The 20,752-nt window shown below is 37.7% G+C and overlaps 1 protein-coding gene across 2 annotated transcripts in view; it reads left to right on the forward strand.

Annotated features, from left to right (window-relative positions):
* The window catches only part of CDK13 (cyclin dependent kinase 13), a 141,528-nt gene that overhangs the window by 22,846 nt on the left and 97,930 nt on the right, over positions 1-20,752 (forward strand). For both annotated transcript variants that reach the window (XM_010364254.2, XM_010364252.2), the window contains exons 2-3: positions 9,952-10,611; positions 19,405-19,575. In XM_010364254.2, coding sequence (XP_010362556.1) covers positions 9,952-10,611; positions 19,405-19,575 — 831 coding nt within the window. The remainder of the gene's footprint in view (positions 1-9,951; positions 10,612-19,404; positions 19,576-20,752) is intronic.

The following is a 20,752-nucleotide window of genomic DNA, read 5'->3' on the forward strand; positions in this document are numbered from 1 at the left end:
GCAGATAAAATGCTACGGGTGTTCAAAGAATGGAGAGCCTGCTTATTGCTTGGATTTGGCTTCTTTCTTCATAAGGTTTTACGAGGAAGGAAGCACTTTTATGCTAGTGCTTGAGAGATGGATAAGCCTTGAATATAAGATGGAGGGCAAGATGATACTCTCCCTAGGCCGGTATGTGGGAGTGTAAAGGCATGGAAGTGCTGAGCAAATTTAGTACTTGATAAGCAAAGGTAGGTTAGGACCAGACAAATTATGCAGTACCTTGATTCTAGGCTGCTGTGCCTTCTTTTCAATAGGAATACTATCAGTAGTGTCTTTAATTGTGTAAATATTTATTGAGCATCTACCACTGCCAGGTTTATGATAGAAGTCAAGGCTTGAAGATAGAATATCTCAGCTTAGTTGGGGAAGATAGATTATCTGATTATTTTTATTACGAGATATAAACAAAGTTGTGATGGGATCATAGGACAAGTACCAGCTCTAACTGACTGGCATAATAAGAGAGGGCTTTATAAAGGTGGTAAACATTGTGCTGAGAATACGAAGTATCCTTTTGTTTCCTAGATAAAGGAGGCGAAGAGAGGAATATTAGAGAAATATTCTAGGCCTGACACTTCCTGTATTTTGTGATGGCTGGACAAGGACTTTATATGCAAGTCAAGCAAGGCTGAAGGTTTTGGGGTAACTGAAAGATTATTCAAGTGCAGAGTTAATTGGAAAGGGTGGAGACTGGAGGTGGGAACCTGGTAAGGAGACTTGCACTGGGCCAAGTGTGTGATTATGTAGTACCTAATGTGGAATAGTAGCTATGGGGATAATGAGCATGGAAAACTGGAGACATGCTTGAGATGTAGAATTGGTGGAGCTTGGAAACCAAATAGATCTGAGAAGAGATAAAAGGGATCATGTGGAATGTAGAATAATTTCCGGGTTTCTGCTGTTTTAGAGGGTGCCACTGCCTGAGAATAGGGTATATTTAAGGAGAAAGAGGGTAGATTTGAAGAGGAAGCTTAATGGTTTTAGCCATATTGTGTTGAAGATACGTGTCAGAGAGTTGGAAGAAGAGAGGATGATTTCCTGGGGTGAGGGGGGACGAATTGACAATGTTTAGGTAATCATTTAAGCCACACATAGCATAAATTAAACGTGGGAGAATGAGTATAGGAAGGAAGAAAAACCTCAAGGTGCAGAAACAGCCATAGAAGTAAGAAAATCATGAAAACGAAAGGTAGTAGAAATAGCTAGGAAGTGCTCCAAATAGGTTGTAGCCAACATTATCACAGTGATGTTTCTTTCTTTTTCTTTTTTTCTTTTTTCTGGTCGCCTCAGAGGTGACCGGTTGCAGAGAGGATGTGTGTATAAGCCAGATTGTGGTGGTTTGAGGATTGAAAGGACAAATGAGATTTTGGTCATAACTGGAAGGAGAGATAAAGATAATATCAATATGCCATCATTTTCTCTTTTTTTTTTGTTTTATTTTCTTGTCTGTTTTTTTTTTTTTTTTTTTTTTTTTTTTTTTTTTTTTGAGACGGAGTCTTGCTCTGTCCCCCGGGCTGGAGTGCAGTGGCCGGATCTCAGCTCACTGCAAGCTCCGCCTCCGGGTTTACGCCATTCTCCTGCCTCAGCCTCCCCAGTAGCTGGGACTACAGGCGCCCGCCACCTCGCCCGGCTATTTTTTTGTATTTTTTTTAGTAGAGACGGGGTTTCACCGTGTTAGCCAGGATGGTCTCGATCTCCTGACCTCGTGATCCGCCCGTCTCGGCCTCCCAAAGTGCTGGGATTACAGGCTTGAGCCACCGCGCCCGGCCCCTTCTTGTCTGTTTTTAAAGATCTTAGAGATTTGAGTAATTTATTCCTTCAGGGGAATTAACAAATGAACAGCAAAGGTTAACGTCATAATTAATAGAATAAGTCAACCATAGTCATAGAGTAGCCTAGTATAGTGCATCTCAAACTTTAATGGGTATCTTGTTAAAGATACCCATTAAATTGTGGGCTGGAGTCTGAGACACAGCATCTCTGACAAGCTTGCAATTGGTGCTGATGCTGCCTGTCTATGGACTACACTCTAAGAAGTAAGGCTCTAGAGAGTATGAGATTGATTCATTATAGGGGAGTTAGCCTTAGATAGAATGAGGAACACCTCCTCTCTTAATTGAGGTGGAATGTACGGTGGATGAAGGCACAAGAAATACAGATTAAATTTGCAGGCAAGAGACATGCCTGGTAGTCTTTGTGGTTTTTTTTGTGAAACAATAAGTAAAGCTATGTTATGAGAAGACTGGGATTGTGTGAGCTTGATGAAAGTTGTGAAGGTTTGGAATAGCTACTAAGAGGAGGAAAATGAGTGAATTTGGGACGTGTAATAATCACTGAGCAGTGAGGATTAGTTTGGTTATGGTGTCTGTAGAAATAATTGGAGCACAGAGAGACTAGTAATAAAGAGATTTTTCTTTCTTTCTTTTTCTTTTTTTCTTTTTTAAGATGGAGTTTTTGCTCTTGTTGCCCAGGCTGGAGTGCAATGGCATGATCTTGGTTCACCGCAACCTCTGCCTCCTGGGTTCAAGCGATTCTCCTGCCTCAGCCTCCCAAGTAGCTGGGATTACAGGCATGCGCCACCACACCCAGCTAATTTTGTGTTTTTAGTAGAAACCAGGTTTCTCCATGTTAGTCAGGTTGGTCTCGAACTTCTGACCTCAGGTAATCCGCCCATCTTGGCCTCCCAAAGTGCTGGGGTTACAGGTGTGAGCCACTGCACTTGGCCAAGAGAAATTGCTTATTTTTTTAAGATGATATGGTAGCCTAGGGAAGTGGTAATGAGGCCTAAAGTAGAACAGTGTCCTCTAGAATGGAAGAGGAGGATGTGGTAGGCCAAATAACACCCAATACCACACCCCCTCCAAGTGCCATGCCCTAATTTTTGCAATCTGTGACTGTTAAACCTTACATTTTAAGAGAAACTTTGTAGATATGATTAAATTAAGTATCTCGATATGGAGGGGTTATTCTGGGTTATCTGGATGGGTCCTGTGTAATCACAAGGATTCTTATAAAAGAGAGGCTGTAGGGTCTAGTCAGAGAACTCACGTGATGACAGGAATAGGAGAGAGGAAATGCCATGGTGAAAGTAGAGGGCCGAGGAATGTAGACAGCCTGTGGAAGCTGAAAAAGGCAAGGGAACATTTTCCCGAGAGACTCCAGAAGGAAGAAAGCTGTGGTGACATGTTGATTTTTAGTTCACTGAGACTGATTTTGGACTTCTGACTTGCAGAACTGCAAGATAATAAATTTGTGTTGTTCTAAACTGCTAACTTTATGGAGTTTTCTGTTACAGCAATGATCAGAAACATTCAGAGGGTATGGGTATAAGGGATAGTATAGAGTTAGAGTCAGTAAAATGAGACAATTAAGGGGTTGTGGTATGGGAACCAGGAAACTAGATTTCTAGCCTGGGTAAATGAGTGGAGAGTAGTGAAATTAAAAATAGAGAATGGTAAGGAATAGATGTTAGAGGAATGTGTATTTGCTTTGCATGTCATAATTTTAGGAACTGGTGAGAATAGTATTTTGAGTCTAGTAATATAGATTAGATAGAGTGGAAGAAAATTTGAAACGAGATGAATTTAAGAGGCTACCACAGTGCTGCTACATATAGTTAGTAGGGCTGTTATAATGATACTACATGACAAAATACATAGGAACATCACTTCAGGGCTTTTCAGTTTGGGAGTCATATTCATACCTTTTTTGGGGGGGTTAATAAGTATTTGAAATAGACACAGCTGCTATTAGCATGAGAAATAAGCAGAGTGGAAACATTAGCCTCAAAGATGTTGTGGATCGCAGCTACTGTATTGGACATCCTATGTATAGAACATTTCTGTCATCCAGAAAGTTCCATGAAGTGACGCTGCTCTGTGTTATTTTCAACAGTGGAGGACTGGATATTATCAGTATTTTAGTAAAATTTGTAGGACGTGGTATTTGCTAATAAGAAACAATTTTCAGAAGACCTAGACTCCTGGAGAGACTGTGAGGTAATAGTCAAGTGAACACTAAACAATCCTCTCTCTCCAAGGAACACTAAATAGTCTAACAACGAGCATTAGCCAGTTGGGTTTCAGGATACTGGGTTTTTATTCTGGTACTACTTTGTGTTGTGTGTATTTGGGAAAACCTGTTAGAAACATAGAAAGTTCTCTTCTTAAAGAAGTCCTGTAGCCTCTTAAAAACATCAAAAGCAAGAAACAGTTAATATGTATTCATTAATTTCTACAACAATATAGGAATATTAGGAAAACATTTTTAGGAAAATCTTGGCTGGGCGCAGTGGCTCATGCCTGTAACCCTAGGCCAAGGTGGACAGATTACTTGAGTCCGGGAGTTAGAGATCAACCCGGACAATATGGCGAAACCCCTATCCCTACAAAACATACAGAAATTAGTTGGGTGTGGTGGTGCGCGCCTATAGTCCCAGCTACTTGTGGGGCGGAGGTGGGAGGATAACTTGACCCTGAGAGGTCAAGGCTGCAGTGAGCCTTGTTTGCGCCACTACACTCCAGCCTGTGTGAAAAAGAGACCCTGTCTAAAAAAAAAAAAACAAAAAAAATTATCTATTAAACAAGGAGGTTGGACCTGCTACCTACCTTCATTTCAATTCTTTTAGTAAAACATTATCATGCCGTAATTCATTATATAGTTTTAATTAAAGATGCACTTCTCTCTTATTCTCATAACTTTTTATGGCTGAAATGTTAATCATTAGTAAAAATGACCTAAACTTAAATTTGTTTTAGTTTTAGTTTTAGGTTCCCAAACCATGTTTGTTATAAACAGTAAATATATTATTGGAATTTATTAGCAAATCACAATATCTGAGAAAATGGAAATTTACTAAGACATGAAATGAATAGTTTAAGGAAGGAACTTTTGTAGATAAGTAAGAGTTGGAGAGGAGCAGAAGTTGTATGTGAAAGAATTTAGTTGGTATAGTGATCAAATACTATAAAAAGTTGCCTCCAAAATATCTTTTTTTTTTTTTTTTTTTTTTTTTTGAGACGGAGTCTCGCTCTGTCGCTCAGGCTGGAGTGCAGTGGCCGGATCTCAGCTCACTGCAAGCTCCGCCTCCCGGGTTCACGCCATTCTCCTGCCTCAGCCTCCTGAGTAGCTGGGACCACAGACGCCTGCCACTACCACTATGCCCGGTTAATATATATATATTTTTCTTTTTTTTAGTAGAGACGGGGTTTCACTGCGTTAGCCAGGATGGTCTTGATCTCCTGACCTCGTGATCCACCCACCTCGGCCTCCCAAAGTGCTGATATTACAGGCGTGAGCCACCGTGCCCAGCCCCAGAATATCTTTTTATAGGACAAAAGTTTTCTGAGTCTTTATTGATACCTCTGTTATTCAGATTCTGTCTAAAAGAGATTAATAGTTCAGAAGAATGAATTGTGTTGGTATTTTACCTGTTATCTTTGTATCTCTTAGATAAGATTCACTGATTATAAATCTCAATTAAATATACTTTATGTGTCTGAATGAAACTGATGACCAGAATCTTGCCAGTGTAGGAAAAGTTTGACTTAAGAAAAGAAGGTTTGCTTTCCAAACCTTCTATGCTGTTACCTTTGATGAGATGACAGTCTCTTTGCTTTCTTCTGCTGTTTAGCTTTCTGCTACTCATCAGTATGTGATCAGGGAGTAGAAACATGATGTATATCAGACTTGTTTGGAACTCCAACAAAATCTGAAGGGAGAGGAAATTAAAAATGTGGCTGAGTATTTCATGTTATGACACTTGATTCCTATATTAAAGTTAACCACGTTATTTCACAACCAACTTACAATCACTTCATATTTAGCCAAACATTCCCTCTCATTTCTATATATAATTATAAGCTTATTGATACTAAAGTATGGTTTTTTTATGAAATGCTTTCTCAATATTGAACCCTAGTTGATCCTCAGCACATACTTGTTTTTGAAAGAAGGAGGTAGAAGTTGAATTTGTGTTTGAGTTTATCCTAAACCTAATTAATCATCATTTTGTTTTTATCCTAGAATTAGAATGTTTCTAAACACTTCCCTCCACACTGTATGAATGTCAACTAAGAACGGAAATTTTCAGTGGCTGGGCATGGTGGCTCACGCCTGTAATCCCAGCACTTTGGGATGCCAAGGCAGGAGGATCCCTTGAGCCCAGGAGTTCGAGACCAGCTTGGGCAGCAAAGTGAGACCCTATCTCTACAAAGTTAGCTGGGCATGGTGGTGCATACCTGTTGTTACTCAGGAAGCTGAGGTGGAGGATTGCTTGAGCCCAAGAAGTCGAGGCTGCAGTGAGCCATGGGTAGTGTGTGTGCACTCCAGCCTGGGTGACAGTGAGACCTTTTTCAAAAGCAAAAACAAAAAAATCTCTCCTTTTTTTTTTTGAATTACAAAATTTTGCAAAATAAAAATTAAAATGTTGTGGGTACATAGTAGATGTATATATTTATGGGTTACACGAGATGTTTTGATACAGGCATGCATGCATATTAGTCACAGGGTAAATGGGGCATCCTTTTATCCTTTGTGTTAGAAGCATTTATCCTTTGTGTTACAAACAACCCAACTATTCTCTTATAGTTTTTTTGTAAATGTGCAGTTAAATTATTTTTGACTATTGGCTGGGTGTAGTCGTTCAAGCCTGTAATTCCAGCACTTTGGGAGGCCGAGGCAGGCAGATCACCTGAGGTAAGGAGTTCAAGACCAGCCTGGCCAATATGGTGAAACCTTGTCTCTACTAAAAATACAAATACTAGCCAAGCGTGGTGGGGGCATGCGTGTAATATCAGCTATCAGAAGGCTGAGGCAGGGGAATCGCTTGAACGCGGGAGGCAAAGGCTGCAGTGAACCGAGATCAGCCTGGCAGTTGAATTGAACAAGAATAAAAAAGCACGAGCGGCAGAGGCAGCAAGAGCCGCAGAAGCACTGCACTCCAGCCAGGGCTGGAGTGAGACTCTGACTAAAAAAAAAAGAAAAAAAAAATTGAGTATAGTCAGCCTGTTGTGCTAACAAGTAGTAGGTCACCTTCATTCTTTGTATTTTTTGTGCCCATTAACCCTATCCTGACCCTCCACCATGTCACTCCCTTTCCAGCCTCTGGTAACCATCCTTCTACTCTCTGTCTCCATAAGTTGAATTGTTTTAATTTTTAGCTCCCACAAATAAGTGAGAACATGCAAAGTTTGCCTTTCTGTGCCTCACTTATTTCATGTAACATGAAGACCTCTAGTTCCATCCGTGCTGTTGCAAGTGATGGGATCTCATTTTCTTTTTATGGCTGAATAGTACTGCATTGTTTATATGTACCACATTTTATTTATCCATTCATCTGTTGATGGACGCTTAGGTTACTTCCAAATCTTGGCTATTATGAATAGTGCTGCAATAAACATGGGAGCGCAGGTATCTCTTTAGTATTATTGATTTCCTTTCTTTGGGGTATGTACCTAGGAGTGGGATTGCTGGATTGTAAGATAGCTAGTTCTATTTTTAGCTTTTTGAGGAACCTCCAAACTGTACTTCATAGTGTTTTTACTAATTTACATTCCCATCAGCAGTATACAAGGGTTCCCTTTTCTCCACATTCTTGCCAGCTAGCTCCTTGGCAGTGTGTTAATGTGTTAACCTGCCCACTTTAGAGTTAAAAAAAAATGCTGAGTTTAAGACCTGAGTTCTAGGCAAAAATAGAATCCAACTCAGATGTTATAAGAGACTTTAATGCAGGGACTGCAGAGGTGCCCTGGATTAAGGGAACCCATAAGGCATGTTTTTACTAGAAACAGGGAAGCCCAAAGGGGCAGGAAAAATATTGTGCTATTGGAGCCTCGTGAGAGCTGTGAAGAGGGTGCCTCACAGCAACCATGGTGGTGGAGGGATGCAGCTTCTGCCAGAAAATGTGGCCATGAGGAGGGAGGGAGGTAGGAAGAAATAATCCAGCCTTTCTCCACCTTCTTATCTTCTGTTAGTGGCAGGACAGCCCAGGAACCCAGAAGGCATATCTGTTGGGGTCCGCATCGTTGGTCACAGAGTAGAGCAGAAAGGTATTGGGAGATAGAGTAGTTGTAGTAAGATAATAAGCAACACAACTACGAATGAGTTCAGGTGTTGACTTCAGGTAACGTAATATTTTACCCAATTTCTTATATGTTATCTATGCATACTTTACTGGGTTGATGTGGGCATTAAATGAGATAATGTGAAAGTATTATCATAGTGTCTTTGTCTTGTGAGTATATTTTAAAAGTCTTGGTAATGCATGGATTTGAAAAGCTCGGCTTCCTTTCACTTGGTACTGTGTTAAATTTGTTTCGTGGAAACTTTGGTTGCCACTATATTTTTAAATATATGTGTTCCAATAATTTTTGAGAAGTTAATGGCCTCATTATCAAGTTGCTTCCAAGATTTAGTTTGTCATTGTTTTATAGAGCAAGGAGCCTGAAAACCTAAGTCCTAGTTCAGACTATACTACTATTTGTGGCATAGTTCTTTGTGGGAGTTATTTTTACTTTGCCTCTCTGTTCTTTTCCCTTCTGAGAAATTGGAGTAATAATACTTAACTAGTAAATGTTTAATCTTATGGTAAAATAATCGTTGTCAAGTACTTTGAAGACTTAAATGATATGTATATTAACTTTTACTCTCATTCATTTTGAAAGTATCAGAGCCTCAGATTAAGAGTGATTGGATGGTTTTTAGTTTGTAGCATTTTCTGTGTGAAATTATGTAGCTCATAAGATATTATCTTGTATATGTGTGTTTATGTGAGTAAAGTGATTATGCTTATGTCTATTTTAATGTGTGTGAATGTCATTTTTTTTTTTTTTTTGAGACAGAGTCTCGCTCTGTTGCCCTCCGCCTCCCAGGTTCAAGCAATTCTCCTGTCTTAGCCTCCTGAGTGGCTGGGACTACAGGCGCGTGCCACCATGCCCGGCTACTTTTTGCAGCTTTTTTTTTTTTTTTGAGACGGAGTCTTGCTCTGTCGCCCAGGCTGGAGTGCAGTGGTGCAGTGGCCAGATCTCAGCTTACTGCAAGCTCCACCTCCCGAGTTTACGCCATTCTCCTGCCTCAGCCTCCCGAGTAGCTGGGACTACAGGCGCCCGCCACCTCGCCCGGCTAGTTTTTTGTATTTTTTAGTAGAGACGGGGTTTCACCGTGTTAGCCAGGATGGTCTCGATTTCCTGACCTCGTGATCCGCCCGTCTCAGCCTCCCAAAGTGCTGGGATTACAGGCTTGAGCCACTGCGCCTGGCCTACTTTTTGCAGTATTAGTAGAGACGGGGTTTCATTCACTATGTTGGCCAGACTTGTCTCGACCTCCTGACCTCGTGATCCGCCCACCTTGGCCTCCCAAAGTGCTGGGATTACAGGCGTGAGCCATCATGCCTGGCTGTACATTTTCTTAAAACTATCTTTCTGAAACGAACTCTAAGAGACTCTATTTACTGCCCAGCAGTAAGTCTTGTCTTTTTCACTCTTGACATAGAGCACTGTTTGTTTCTGAACTTACGGTTGAGGAAGGTACTTTTGAGATGTGGCAACTGTCTCCTGGTAAAAGATTTGTCAGATTTTACCCTGCTACTGCTGCTACTACTACCATTGATATAGCCTTATTGCCTACTTCTTTTTTCCGAGACAGCAGTGATGCCTTGTCACATTTTTCCTCCTCATTTTTACATTTGTAGACCAGAGCAAGATCGGGGCAATCCATTTTGAAGAGAACTATGACCACCAAATAATATTTTACTTTAAAGAACTTTTTATTTTTCAGAACTCCTTCGAAAATGTAACTTTGAAATTAAGTAAATTTCTATTTTATTTCATAAACTCGAGTTAGCACTGTCTTTGTAAATTCCAAACTGAACCTTTCTGAATTACTGACTAAATCTTAATTATTTCTCACCAGACGGTCTGGCAAATCCCGAAGCAGAAGCCCATATTCATCTAGGCATTCAAGATCTCGTAGCAGGCACAGATTGTCTAGATCCAGAAGTCGTCATTCTAGTATTTCTCCTAGCACACTAACTCTGAAGAGTAGCCTGGCAGCTGAATTGAACAAGAATAAAAAAGCACGAGCGGCAGAGGCAGCAAGAGCCGCAGAAGCAGCGAAAGCTGCAGAAGCAACTAAGGCTGCTGAGGCTGCTGCCAAAGCTGCAAAAGCTTCAAACACTTCTACACCTACCAAGGGGAACACAGAAACTAGTGCCAGTGCATCACAAACCAACCATGTGAAGGATGTGAAGAAAATTAAAATTGAACATGCACCTTCTCCCTCAAGTGGTGGAACTTTAAAAAATGACAAAGCAAAAACAAAGCCACCTCTTCAGGTAACGAAGGTGGAAAATAATTTGATTGTAGATAAAGCCGCCAAGAAAGCAGTCATAGTTGGAAAGGAGAGTAAATCTGCTGCTACAAAGGAGGAACCAGTATCTCTTAAAGAGAAAACCAAACCACTTACACCGAGCATAGGAGCCAAGGAGAAGGAGCAACATGTAGCTTTAGTGACCTCTACATTACCACCGTTACCTTTGCCTCCCATGCTGCCTGAAGATAAAGAAGCTGATAGGTAAGTGAAAAAAGTATTTGTCAATAACTGCTCAAAGAAAAAATGTAAGTCTGAAGTGAGAAGTGATTTGACCTCCCCTAACCCCCTCAAAACAATTTTAGTGAAAAAGACTACAAGTAAGTGAATGAATTTTCTTTATTATATGCATCTTAAAATTAAGCACATTGCATACAAGATGGCAAAATTAAAGTTTATACTAAGACATTCTGGGAAAAATTGCCATTGCCTTGGGATACAATGAATATTTCAATATGATTTTGGGTATTAGCAATACCAGTATTCTCTTTGGTTTAGTGTTCCTTGATGATGGCAGTCAGAAACAGGACATTTTATGAATGAGTTGGCCCTGGTTAATATACATCTCATAAGCATTTGTCTCATTTATTTCTAAGTTTCTTCAGTGGCCTCGTAAATTTATCACTGTCAGTGATTTTATTATCACTTTTTAGTTTAGTCTTTTCTTAACTCTTTTAATTAAAAAAAAATTTTTTTTAGCCTGTCTTGCAGTTGGGATTAATCACATTATATTATAGGAAACTCATAATGTGGCCAGGCGTGGTGGCTCAAGCCTGTAATCCCAGCACTTTGGGAGGCTGAGGCGAGTGGATCACCTGAGGTCAGGAGTTCAAGACCAGCCTGGCCAACATGGTGAAACCCCGTGTCTACTAAAAATACAAAATACTTAGCCAGCCGCAGTGGCGGTTGCCTGTAATCCCAGCTACTAGGGAGGCTGAGGCAGGAGAGTCACTTGAAGCTGGGAGGTGGAGGTTGCAGTGAGCCGAAGTCGTACCACTGTACTCCAGCCAGCCTGGGTGACACAGTAAGACTGTGCCTCAAAAAAAAAAAAAAAAAAGAAAGAAAATTGATAATGTGATTATGCTTTCCTTTAACATGTTTAAAAAATTTCTATTATGAACATTGAGGGTATGACTTATTTTTTATTGAGAAACATATTCTGAAGAGGAAGTTAAAATACAACTAAGAATGTTTCTTTTTTGTGTCCTAGTGTAGAAGAATTAGACTTGTGTGGTTTATCTGCCTGTTATCTGCCTGTTATACCAGCTAGCTGTTCTTATTTTTATGAAGAAATTAGAGCTTCCACCCCCACCCACTCCCCATTAAAAAGCAACTAGATGAGTAGTTTTTCTAGCTGACTTTTTAAAATAGATTTTGTGGATAAAAATGCCATGTGGACAAGTGCTTACTTTGGCATTATGTAAATTTTGTAATTTAACACAAACAAAAGTGAAATAATAATTCTTGAGTTTCATGCCCTTTGAGGTGCCTTTTTAAAAATAATCAAAATGTTGTTGGGAGACCCCATCCAATTTAATTAGGTGTTATTTAATTATACTACTATAATTGTTGTATTTGCAGGTTTGACTGTTAATTCATTGAATTGAGTTACTTCATTAGAGAGTAAACCTGTTACTGAGAATCCATGTTTTATTGAGACTGGTGGCTCTCTACTTTATTCTTCATATATGCTTTAGGAGTAAATTTTTACTAGGATATTTTCAAGAACTCTGTATGTACACATATGAGTACTTAATGAGGATATTCTTTATACATCTGTCTTTAATTAGTTGATGGCACATTTAGTTCTTGTTCATTACTTTTTTTTTTTAAATCTACCTTTTCTGTCTCCTCTGCTTTTTCCCCTTTTTGTTGTCTCTTCTTTCTTTGAATGTGTTTGTATGTTTAATGGATACAGAAGTTTCTTAAGATTCATGAGCACTACCAGTACATGTCTGTGTGGCCAAAGATTAATTCATCACCAGTGGAACTTTCCTTATTTTGATGTCTGTAATTTAACTACCGAAATGTATGTACTAACTACATATGAGGAAGAGACTTGATATTGTTTTACTTTTTATAAAAGTTTTTAGGTGATTAAATAAAAATGTAAAAAGAAATGGTTAGAAGTGATTACTTTTGGAAATAAATGGACGCTGAAGGGAATGGATGGCACAGGAGACTTATTTTATATTTATTATTTATAATGCTGTTAGAAGTACAATAACATTAGTTAGTGGGCTGTAGTAGAAAGCTTAGTTTTTAGTGCCAGTTGTACTTCTTACTACTCTCATGACTTAATCTTTCTGTGCCTCAGTCCATTTAGTTCTGTTCATGGGTGAAAATATTTACAGTTTAACCTCACAGATTAGTTGCAAATATTAAACGAGTTGATGGACTGAATTTTGCAAGCTGTAAAGTGTTATGCATCTCAGTTATTATAATTAGTCCTAGTATAAATCAGCACTGCTGGAAATATTACAGATATTTAAAACTGCTTTAGATTATTGAAAAAAGGTAAAAATTACAAAGTATGATTTACATTGTATAATATATGAACCATTATATATGTAACATGTAGATCTGTTGTGTAACGAATAGACCTAGTGCTTCCTTTGAAAATAATTGGTTTTCGTAAAAGAGGAACTATTGGTTGGTTTTCCATCCCCTTTTATAATGAAGGAGGAGCACCCCCAGGACATATTTTTTATATGTCCGAAAGTAATGCTCATGGTAATTTTATGTTTACAAGTTTCTTTTTAGTAACCGTTGTATACTTTTTGGTTTTTGCTGAACAGCTATTAGTTGAAAGTGGTTTATAAACTATTTCTCTTGAGGTAAAGAAACAATCTTTTCTGTTACAGCATACTTTAGGAAACCCAAATATGGGAGGTATCTTTATTTACTTGTTACTCACTGTAAATTTAAAGATCATTTTAAAGAAGAGTGAGTAATGGTCTGCATGATCTCATTGCTGTATCTTAAGGAAAGCTTTCGATCTTTGCTTTCTTTGAGCATGCCTGTGTCTGTATTCCTGGTTGACTCTCACTGTTGTATCCACAAATACATTAGCAAAAGGGTGTGTGTGTGTTTTGAGTGGCCTCTTGATTTTGCAAACCTCTACTCCACTTGTTTTTGCTGTTTTATTATGTCCAAGTAAATTCTCCCCTTCCCTCATACTTCTTTTATTTTGAAAGTATTCAAGCACTTAGAAAAATTGAAAGAATAATACAGTTAGCATCTGTGTTTACTGGATGGAAGTTACATTTTGTTTTATGTGCTCCGTCTCAGCGGGTGTGGTGGCTCACAGTTGTAATCTCAAACTGTAATGAGCACTTTGGAAAGCCAAGGTGGGCAGATGGCAGAACCCAGGAGTTTGCGACAATCCTCCGCAACATGGCGAAACCCTGTCTCTACAGAAAATACAAAAATTAGCTGGCTGTGGTGGTGCATGCCTGTAGTCCTAGCTACTTGGGAGGCTGAGGTGGGAGGATCACCTGAGCCTGAGAGGTCGAGGATGCAGTGAGCTGTGATTACGCCACTGCACTCCTGCCTGGGTGACAAAGTGAGACCCTGTCTCAAAAAAAGGAAAAAATTACACACACACACACACACACACACACACACACACACACACACACACACACATATGCACACGCTCCATCTCTAGTTGTTTAAGAGAACTAATGAGGGTATGTGTGTGTGTGTATATACTTCTCCCCGAGATGAAGTCTTGCCCTGTTGCCCAGGCTGGAATGCAGTGGCGCCATTTAGGCTCACTGCAACCTCTGCCTCCTGGGTTCAAGCAATTCTCCTGCCTCAGCTTTCGGAGTAGCTGGGATTACAGGTGCACGCCACCATGCCTGGCTAAATTTTGTATTTTTAGTTGAGATGGGGTTTCACCATGTTGGCCAGGCTGGTCTCGAACCCTGACCTTGTGATCTGCCTGCCTTGGCCTCCCAAAGTGTTGGGATTACAGGCGTGAGCCACCGCTCCCGGCTGTGTATATGTTTCTTTTTACTATACCGTAAATATTTAAGTCATCTCCCAAGAATAAGGTCAGTCTCCTGCTTGATCACAGTATCATTATTGTGATAACAAGGAAATCAACAGTAGTTAATCTAATATAAACAAACAATAATATCATGCACTGTATATAATCAATAATCAGTACTCTCCCCCAGCTACCCCCTGTCTCCAGCCCCATGACTTTTTTAAGAATCTGGGCCAGTAATCTTACAGAATGTCTCACCATTGGATTTATCTGATTATTTCTTCTTGGTATCATTTAACTTGTTCTTCTCTAACCCCTTTATTTCCCATAATCTGGAAATTACTTGTGCTTTGTTTAGATAAAGAATACACAGTTTTTTAACCAGAATATTTAAGAGGTGATTTTATGTATTTTATGCTGTTGTTACAGGAGGACCAAAATATCAGATTGTCTTACTCTGCTAGTAGTGATGTGATCACTTGGTTAAGTTGATGACCAACTTTAAGGTCTCTCCATGTATGAGGGTACATTTTCCTCTTTGCAATTAGAAGTGAGCTGTAGGGTAATACTTTTGGCAGTGATTGAATATCCTTTTTCCCAACAACCTGTCACCTAATGGTTTAGCAACCGTGAATGATATTTGTCTAATTCAGTTACTATAGTAGGGGCTGCAAATAGTGATTTTTTTTTTCCATTGCTGCTGCACAAATTGAAAATGGTTATTTTCTAATTCTGCCGTTCCTTTTAACATTAGCTGGCCTTGTTTTGTAAATACATGTTTCCCCATATCCCATTTAATCATTCTACTCTCATGGATTTTTGTTTATTTTCTGTGTTACTAATAGTAATAGCCACTATTCTTTTTGACCTTCACATTGTCTGAAATTTGGCCAGTGGAAGCTCCTATAAGCTGACTCCTTTATTCTTTTGACACGACCTCATTTGTTTTTTCATGTTTCCTTGCCAAAGGTATATGTTAGGCTCACTTTGAATTTTGCTTCATTTCCAAAATTGCAGTCTGTTTTCCCACAAAATCATGAGATAGATGGTAATCTGTGTGTTTTCAGAGAATGTGATTGTTTTATTATTATTTTTAAAATTAGGATCATATCATGGATAATGTTCCTTGACTTGCTTTTTCATTTAATGTGTTGGAGATCTTTCCATGTTGATATAGATGGGCCCAGTATTCTTATTACAGGAATGGATGTATCGTGTTCTTCTGTTGATTAATGGATACTTAGGTTTATAATTATTTGCTATTAAACTCTCCTTATATATTAATATTTTATGTATATTTAGGTAATTTTTATAGGATAGTTAACATGTCAAAGTACACACATTAAAAATTTGATAGAAACTGCCAAATTATGTCTTAATAAGGCTGTATACCAATTTATGCACCCAGATGTATGAAATTGCCTTAACAGTTTTGGATAGTGTCAATTTTGACACTCTTTAAAATATGTAATTATTTAATTTTGCATTTTTCTGATCATGAGGTATGGTATTTTCTAGAACATTTATTGGTTATTTATTATTTTTGTGGTGAATTGCTTGCTTGTATTCTGTGCTGGCTTTTCCTTAAAGTTGTTTCCCTTTTTCAAATTGGTTTTTAGTTGTTATATTAGAGATGTTGACCTTTGCCTCTCAGAATCTATTGCCTATCTTTGACATTTGTTTTGCTTTTGGTTATATGATGTTTTCCATTTTTGTCTAGTCAAATCTATTCTCTTTTCTTTAAGACTTCTAGGTTTATAAAATTTAAAAAGGTTAAGTCAGATCTCATAGAAGTTTGCTTTTGGTTATAGTGTAAAGAAGTGTTCTGATTCTTTACTCCCCCAACCCAGTGTTGTTACCAGTACCGTTTATTGTGTAATTCATCTCACTAATTTCTATATATAAAAATTCTTACCTATATCTGTTTCTCTACTTTCTTTTCTTTAGCATATTTTATTTGTCAGTATCTTACCATTGTAATGTCTTTAGATACATGGTATATTGGCTCCCAAACTCAAATTTCTATTTTAGGGGCAAACAGTAATATAAAAATGAAGGGGATGAAGTAAATTTGTGATGAGTAAATAGCTCTGCTGTTGAGCTGCAACATCAATGTTGCTCTACAAGAATTTAAGCTTGTCTTAGAACTTTTGCTTTTTTAAAAGAGGAAGCCTAGAACCTGAATATTATGTAAATCTTTGGATTTAAAATTACTCACAATTCATAGTTCTTTATAAAACATTAGATAGACTGAATAATATATATCCTTTGACTTCAACCAGCCTTTGGCTTCTAGTTCTAGATCTTTGAATAGCTTGACAGGGCAAATCCTACTTAATTTCTCTTTTTCAGAAATTTCTTGGCAGTTCTTTTGCCTTTATTCTTAGACAAATTTTGTAATCAGTCAGGTTGTCAAGTTGTATTTAAAAAAAAAACTTTCTTGGATTTTTTTGGGAACTCTATCAAATGTAATAGAGTCATAATTTGGAGACAGCTTTATAATATTAGTTTCCCATATTAAAACATGGTTTCTTTTCATTCGTTCAGATCTAATTTTATGTTCTTCAGTCAGATTTTTTTTTTTTCGGTTGCATGTGTGTATTTCTTTTTAAGGCATTTTATTTTTGTTGCTGTGGTGTATGGAAGTGTTTTTAAAAAACACATTTTCTATTTGATTATTGCAAATATTCAATAAAAATGTTTTAAATTATGTAATATTCTTGGAAAGTAATATTTGATAGTTAATTTACTGACATTTAATATAGATAGTTTTTTAAGTTTTAAATTATAACTGAAATTAAAACTTTAGTTTTTTGCTCTCAGAAATGTTGATTTGAATCTTCAAATAACAACTCTTGACTAAAGCCTCATTACAAGTTAGAGACTATAGTTTTCAAATAAGTTATTCTAAATAGGTCTATTTTCAGTTGGTGTTCAGGTGATACCTTTTCTAGAAAGAAGCCTTTACTGTATTTCAGACCTGATTTAGCTACCCTTAGCTACTACATTACTCTAGGAATCTGTTTGTATAACACTTTATCCTACTTCCTACCTGTCTTCCAGACTGGAAGCTCTTTTTTGAAAGAATCTATAGCTTAAAGTGTGTGTTGTTAAATTTCCAATGCCTTACAAAATACCTAGCACATGGAAGCTCATAATCAATATTTGCTGAATGGAGGGAGAGGAAAATTGAGAAGTGGGCTGTGTGATACATTATTTTAAAATTAAAACTACAGGCCTGGCATGATGGCTCACGCCTATAATCCCAGCTCTCTGGGAGGCCGAGGCAGTTCTTTTGGATCATCTGAGGTCGGGAGTACAAGACCAGCCTGGCCAACATGGTGAAACCCTATCTCTACTAGAAATACAAAAAAATTAGCCGGGCATGGTGATGCGTGCCTGTAGTCCCAGCTATTCGGGAGGCTGAGGCAGGAGAATTGCTTGAACTCGGAAGATGGAGGTTGCAGTGAGCTGAGATTGTGCCACTGCACTCCAGCCTGGGCAACAGAGCAAGACTCCGTCTTAAAGAAACAAAACAAAACTACAAACCAGTTTCTTTTGAAGCATGTTTTTTCTCTGTTAAAGAACCTTTCAGTGAGTAACACAGGACATACATTTACTATGATTATTAAGTCGTTTTTATCAGATGGTATTATTAAGTTGTTTTTATCAAGTGGTATTAAAAGATTCATTTGTTTTACAGTATTATTGTTCAACATGAATAGGAGGATAATTACAATTAAATTATTTACGTTGATAATAATATCTTCAGTAATTTCTGATCACAGCAGTGTAGTTGCAATAAATTTTTTCACTATGGGACTCAACTGCTATGAAAGTATGTGAAGTCCTAATTTTATTATCATTATGAGATTCTCTTTCAACATGTCACATTATATTAGATGACATACTTTGTCATATCAGGGAAATTTAAAATAAATTGCCAAGTTAAGATATACTTTAGAACTCAGAGCTCTTTATGCATTCATAAAAAGTACAAAGCTAACTAACGGAGTTTAAATTTCAGCTGTAATTCTAGTAGGCTGGAATCTTAAAAAAATTAGAAGAATCCTTGTCCAATTTAGAAAAATTAACCCTGAAAAGGGTCAAAGCTGAATTAGCTGTTGTTTGTGGACATTTAAATGGGCAAGATAAATATTATTGTGTGCTTTCATTTGTTTATTACAGTAAAATATCTTTTGTGTCTCTACCAGAATCAAAGTAAGTGCTTTGCAGCTGGGTGTTGTGAGGCCAAGGCGGGCAGATCACCTGAGCTCGGGAGTTCAAGACTAGCCTGGCCAACATGGTGAAACCCCGTCTCTACTAAAAATAGAAAAATTAGCTGGGTGTGGTGGCAGGCACCTGTAGTCCCAGCTATTTGGGAGGCTGAGACAAGAGAATCGCTTGAACCCAGGAGGTGGAGGTTGCAGTGAGCCAAGATCCCGCCACTGCACTCCAGCCTGGGCGACAATGAGACTCCATCTCAAAAAAAAAAAAAAAGAAATGCTTTGCAAAACTGAGTTTTTATGCAAAGCATGTTTAGTGGATTTTCAATTTTAATGTACAGTTTTATAGTTAATTCTGTATCGTTTTAAAAAATAAACTTTATTTTTATAACAGTCTTATATTTATAGAAAAATTATGAAGATACTACAGGGACCCTGAATACCCTGTACCCAGTTTCCTTACTGTTAATATCTTACATCAGTGTGGTACATTAGTTAACAATGAATCAATATTGATACAAAGTTATCATGAAAGTTCCTACTTTATGCAGATATCCTTAGTTTTTACCTAATTCTGTATCATTTTTACGCCAAATTTTGCATTTTATAGTTGAGTATAGTGTATTATTTTAGCTGGAAAGAAACTCAGACAATAGTCTTATAATGTGAAATATTGTTGAATATTCATGAGTATTGCTACTTAAATGTAAGACATAAGCACATTTTTATTACTTAACAAAATTTTTGTTTTATTTGTCTGACTTCTTTCACTTTTAGCTTACGAGGAAATATTTCAGTAAAAGCAGTTAAGAAAGAAGTAGAAAAGAAACTCCGATGTCTTCTTGCTGATTTACCGCTGCCCCCTGAGCTACCAGGAGGAGATGATCTCTCAAAGAGTCCAGAGGAAAAGAAAACAGCAACACAATTACATAGTAAAAGGAGGCCTAAGTATGTGCTTGCTTTCTACCTGCTCTTAAATTGACCAGCATTGATTCTGGGTCATCAGAAGTTCATAAAACACTAAATTAAGGTTTAAAATAAAAAATGTACTTATTTTTTCAATTTAAATATATGAATTCTATTACAGTTTTGAAAAAATTCATAATTGCTTGCATTCCTATTCACAATGACTAATAAAACCAAATTTAATTTTCCTTCGTAATTTGTAATGTATTAATTTCCTGGGGTATTGTATTTGTTTAAGATACTTTCTGTTATTCAGAGATTGAAATAACACAGAAATACTGAAATTGGGCAGAGTAGAAGTCAGCATTTAGTGAGCCCAAATAAAATTAGTAATGGGCAAGCTGCTACCTTTGCTTTTAGCTCCATTTTCTCCCATAAACAGATATATTCTTTGTTTTGCAAGAGATGGAGTAGAAGGTGGTTTGAAATTTGTATCCTAAATTAGCTTCAAGTAAGTGCCTAGAGAGACCTCTTTCTCTTAAAACCTGTTAATCAGTTAAAGGCGGGCAACACTGGTGCCTTTTTTTTTTTTTTTTTTTAACTTCCTAACCAAGGGACAGTGAAGACTTTAAGTTAGATCTGATTTTAGAATTGCAGTTGAGGTAGTGCGTAGTGCGTGTGTTTGAGGTCATTTTCTAAACTGGCCGGGCACAGTGGCTCATGCCTGTAATCCCAGCACTTTGGGAGGCCGAGATGGGAGAATCACTTGAGTCCAGGAGTTTGATACCAGCCTGAGCAACATAGGGAAACCCCATCTCTACAAAAAAAAAAAAAAAAAAAAAAAAAAAAAAAAAAAAAAAAAGAAAGAAAAAAGCCTGGTGTAGTGGTGCATGCCTGTGGTCCCAGCTACTCAGGAGGCTAAGGCAGGAGTATCACCAGAGCCAAAGAGGTCAGGGCTGTAATGAGCTATGATCGTGTGCTACTGTACTCCAGCCTGGGCGACAAAGCAAGACCCTGTTTCAAAAAAAAAAAAAAGCGAAAAAATACTCTCTTCTTGAGCACTGTAATTTTATTCTTTTACGTGAATTTCTGTGATTTACTATAATATTAAAATACTACAAAATTATGTATCTTTTTGAAGAATGTTAAGATTTTTGTCCTATCCGTCTGTATCTGCTTAAATGTGGATTCATGAGAGTTGGTTATATTAATACCTTAT

Source organism: Rhinopithecus roxellana, chromosome 6 (genome assembly GCF_007565055.1).
Source record: "Rhinopithecus roxellana isolate Shanxi Qingling chromosome 6, ASM756505v1, whole genome shotgun sequence".
Taxonomy (NCBI): domain Eukaryota; kingdom Metazoa; phylum Chordata; class Mammalia; order Primates; family Cercopithecidae; genus Rhinopithecus; species Rhinopithecus roxellana.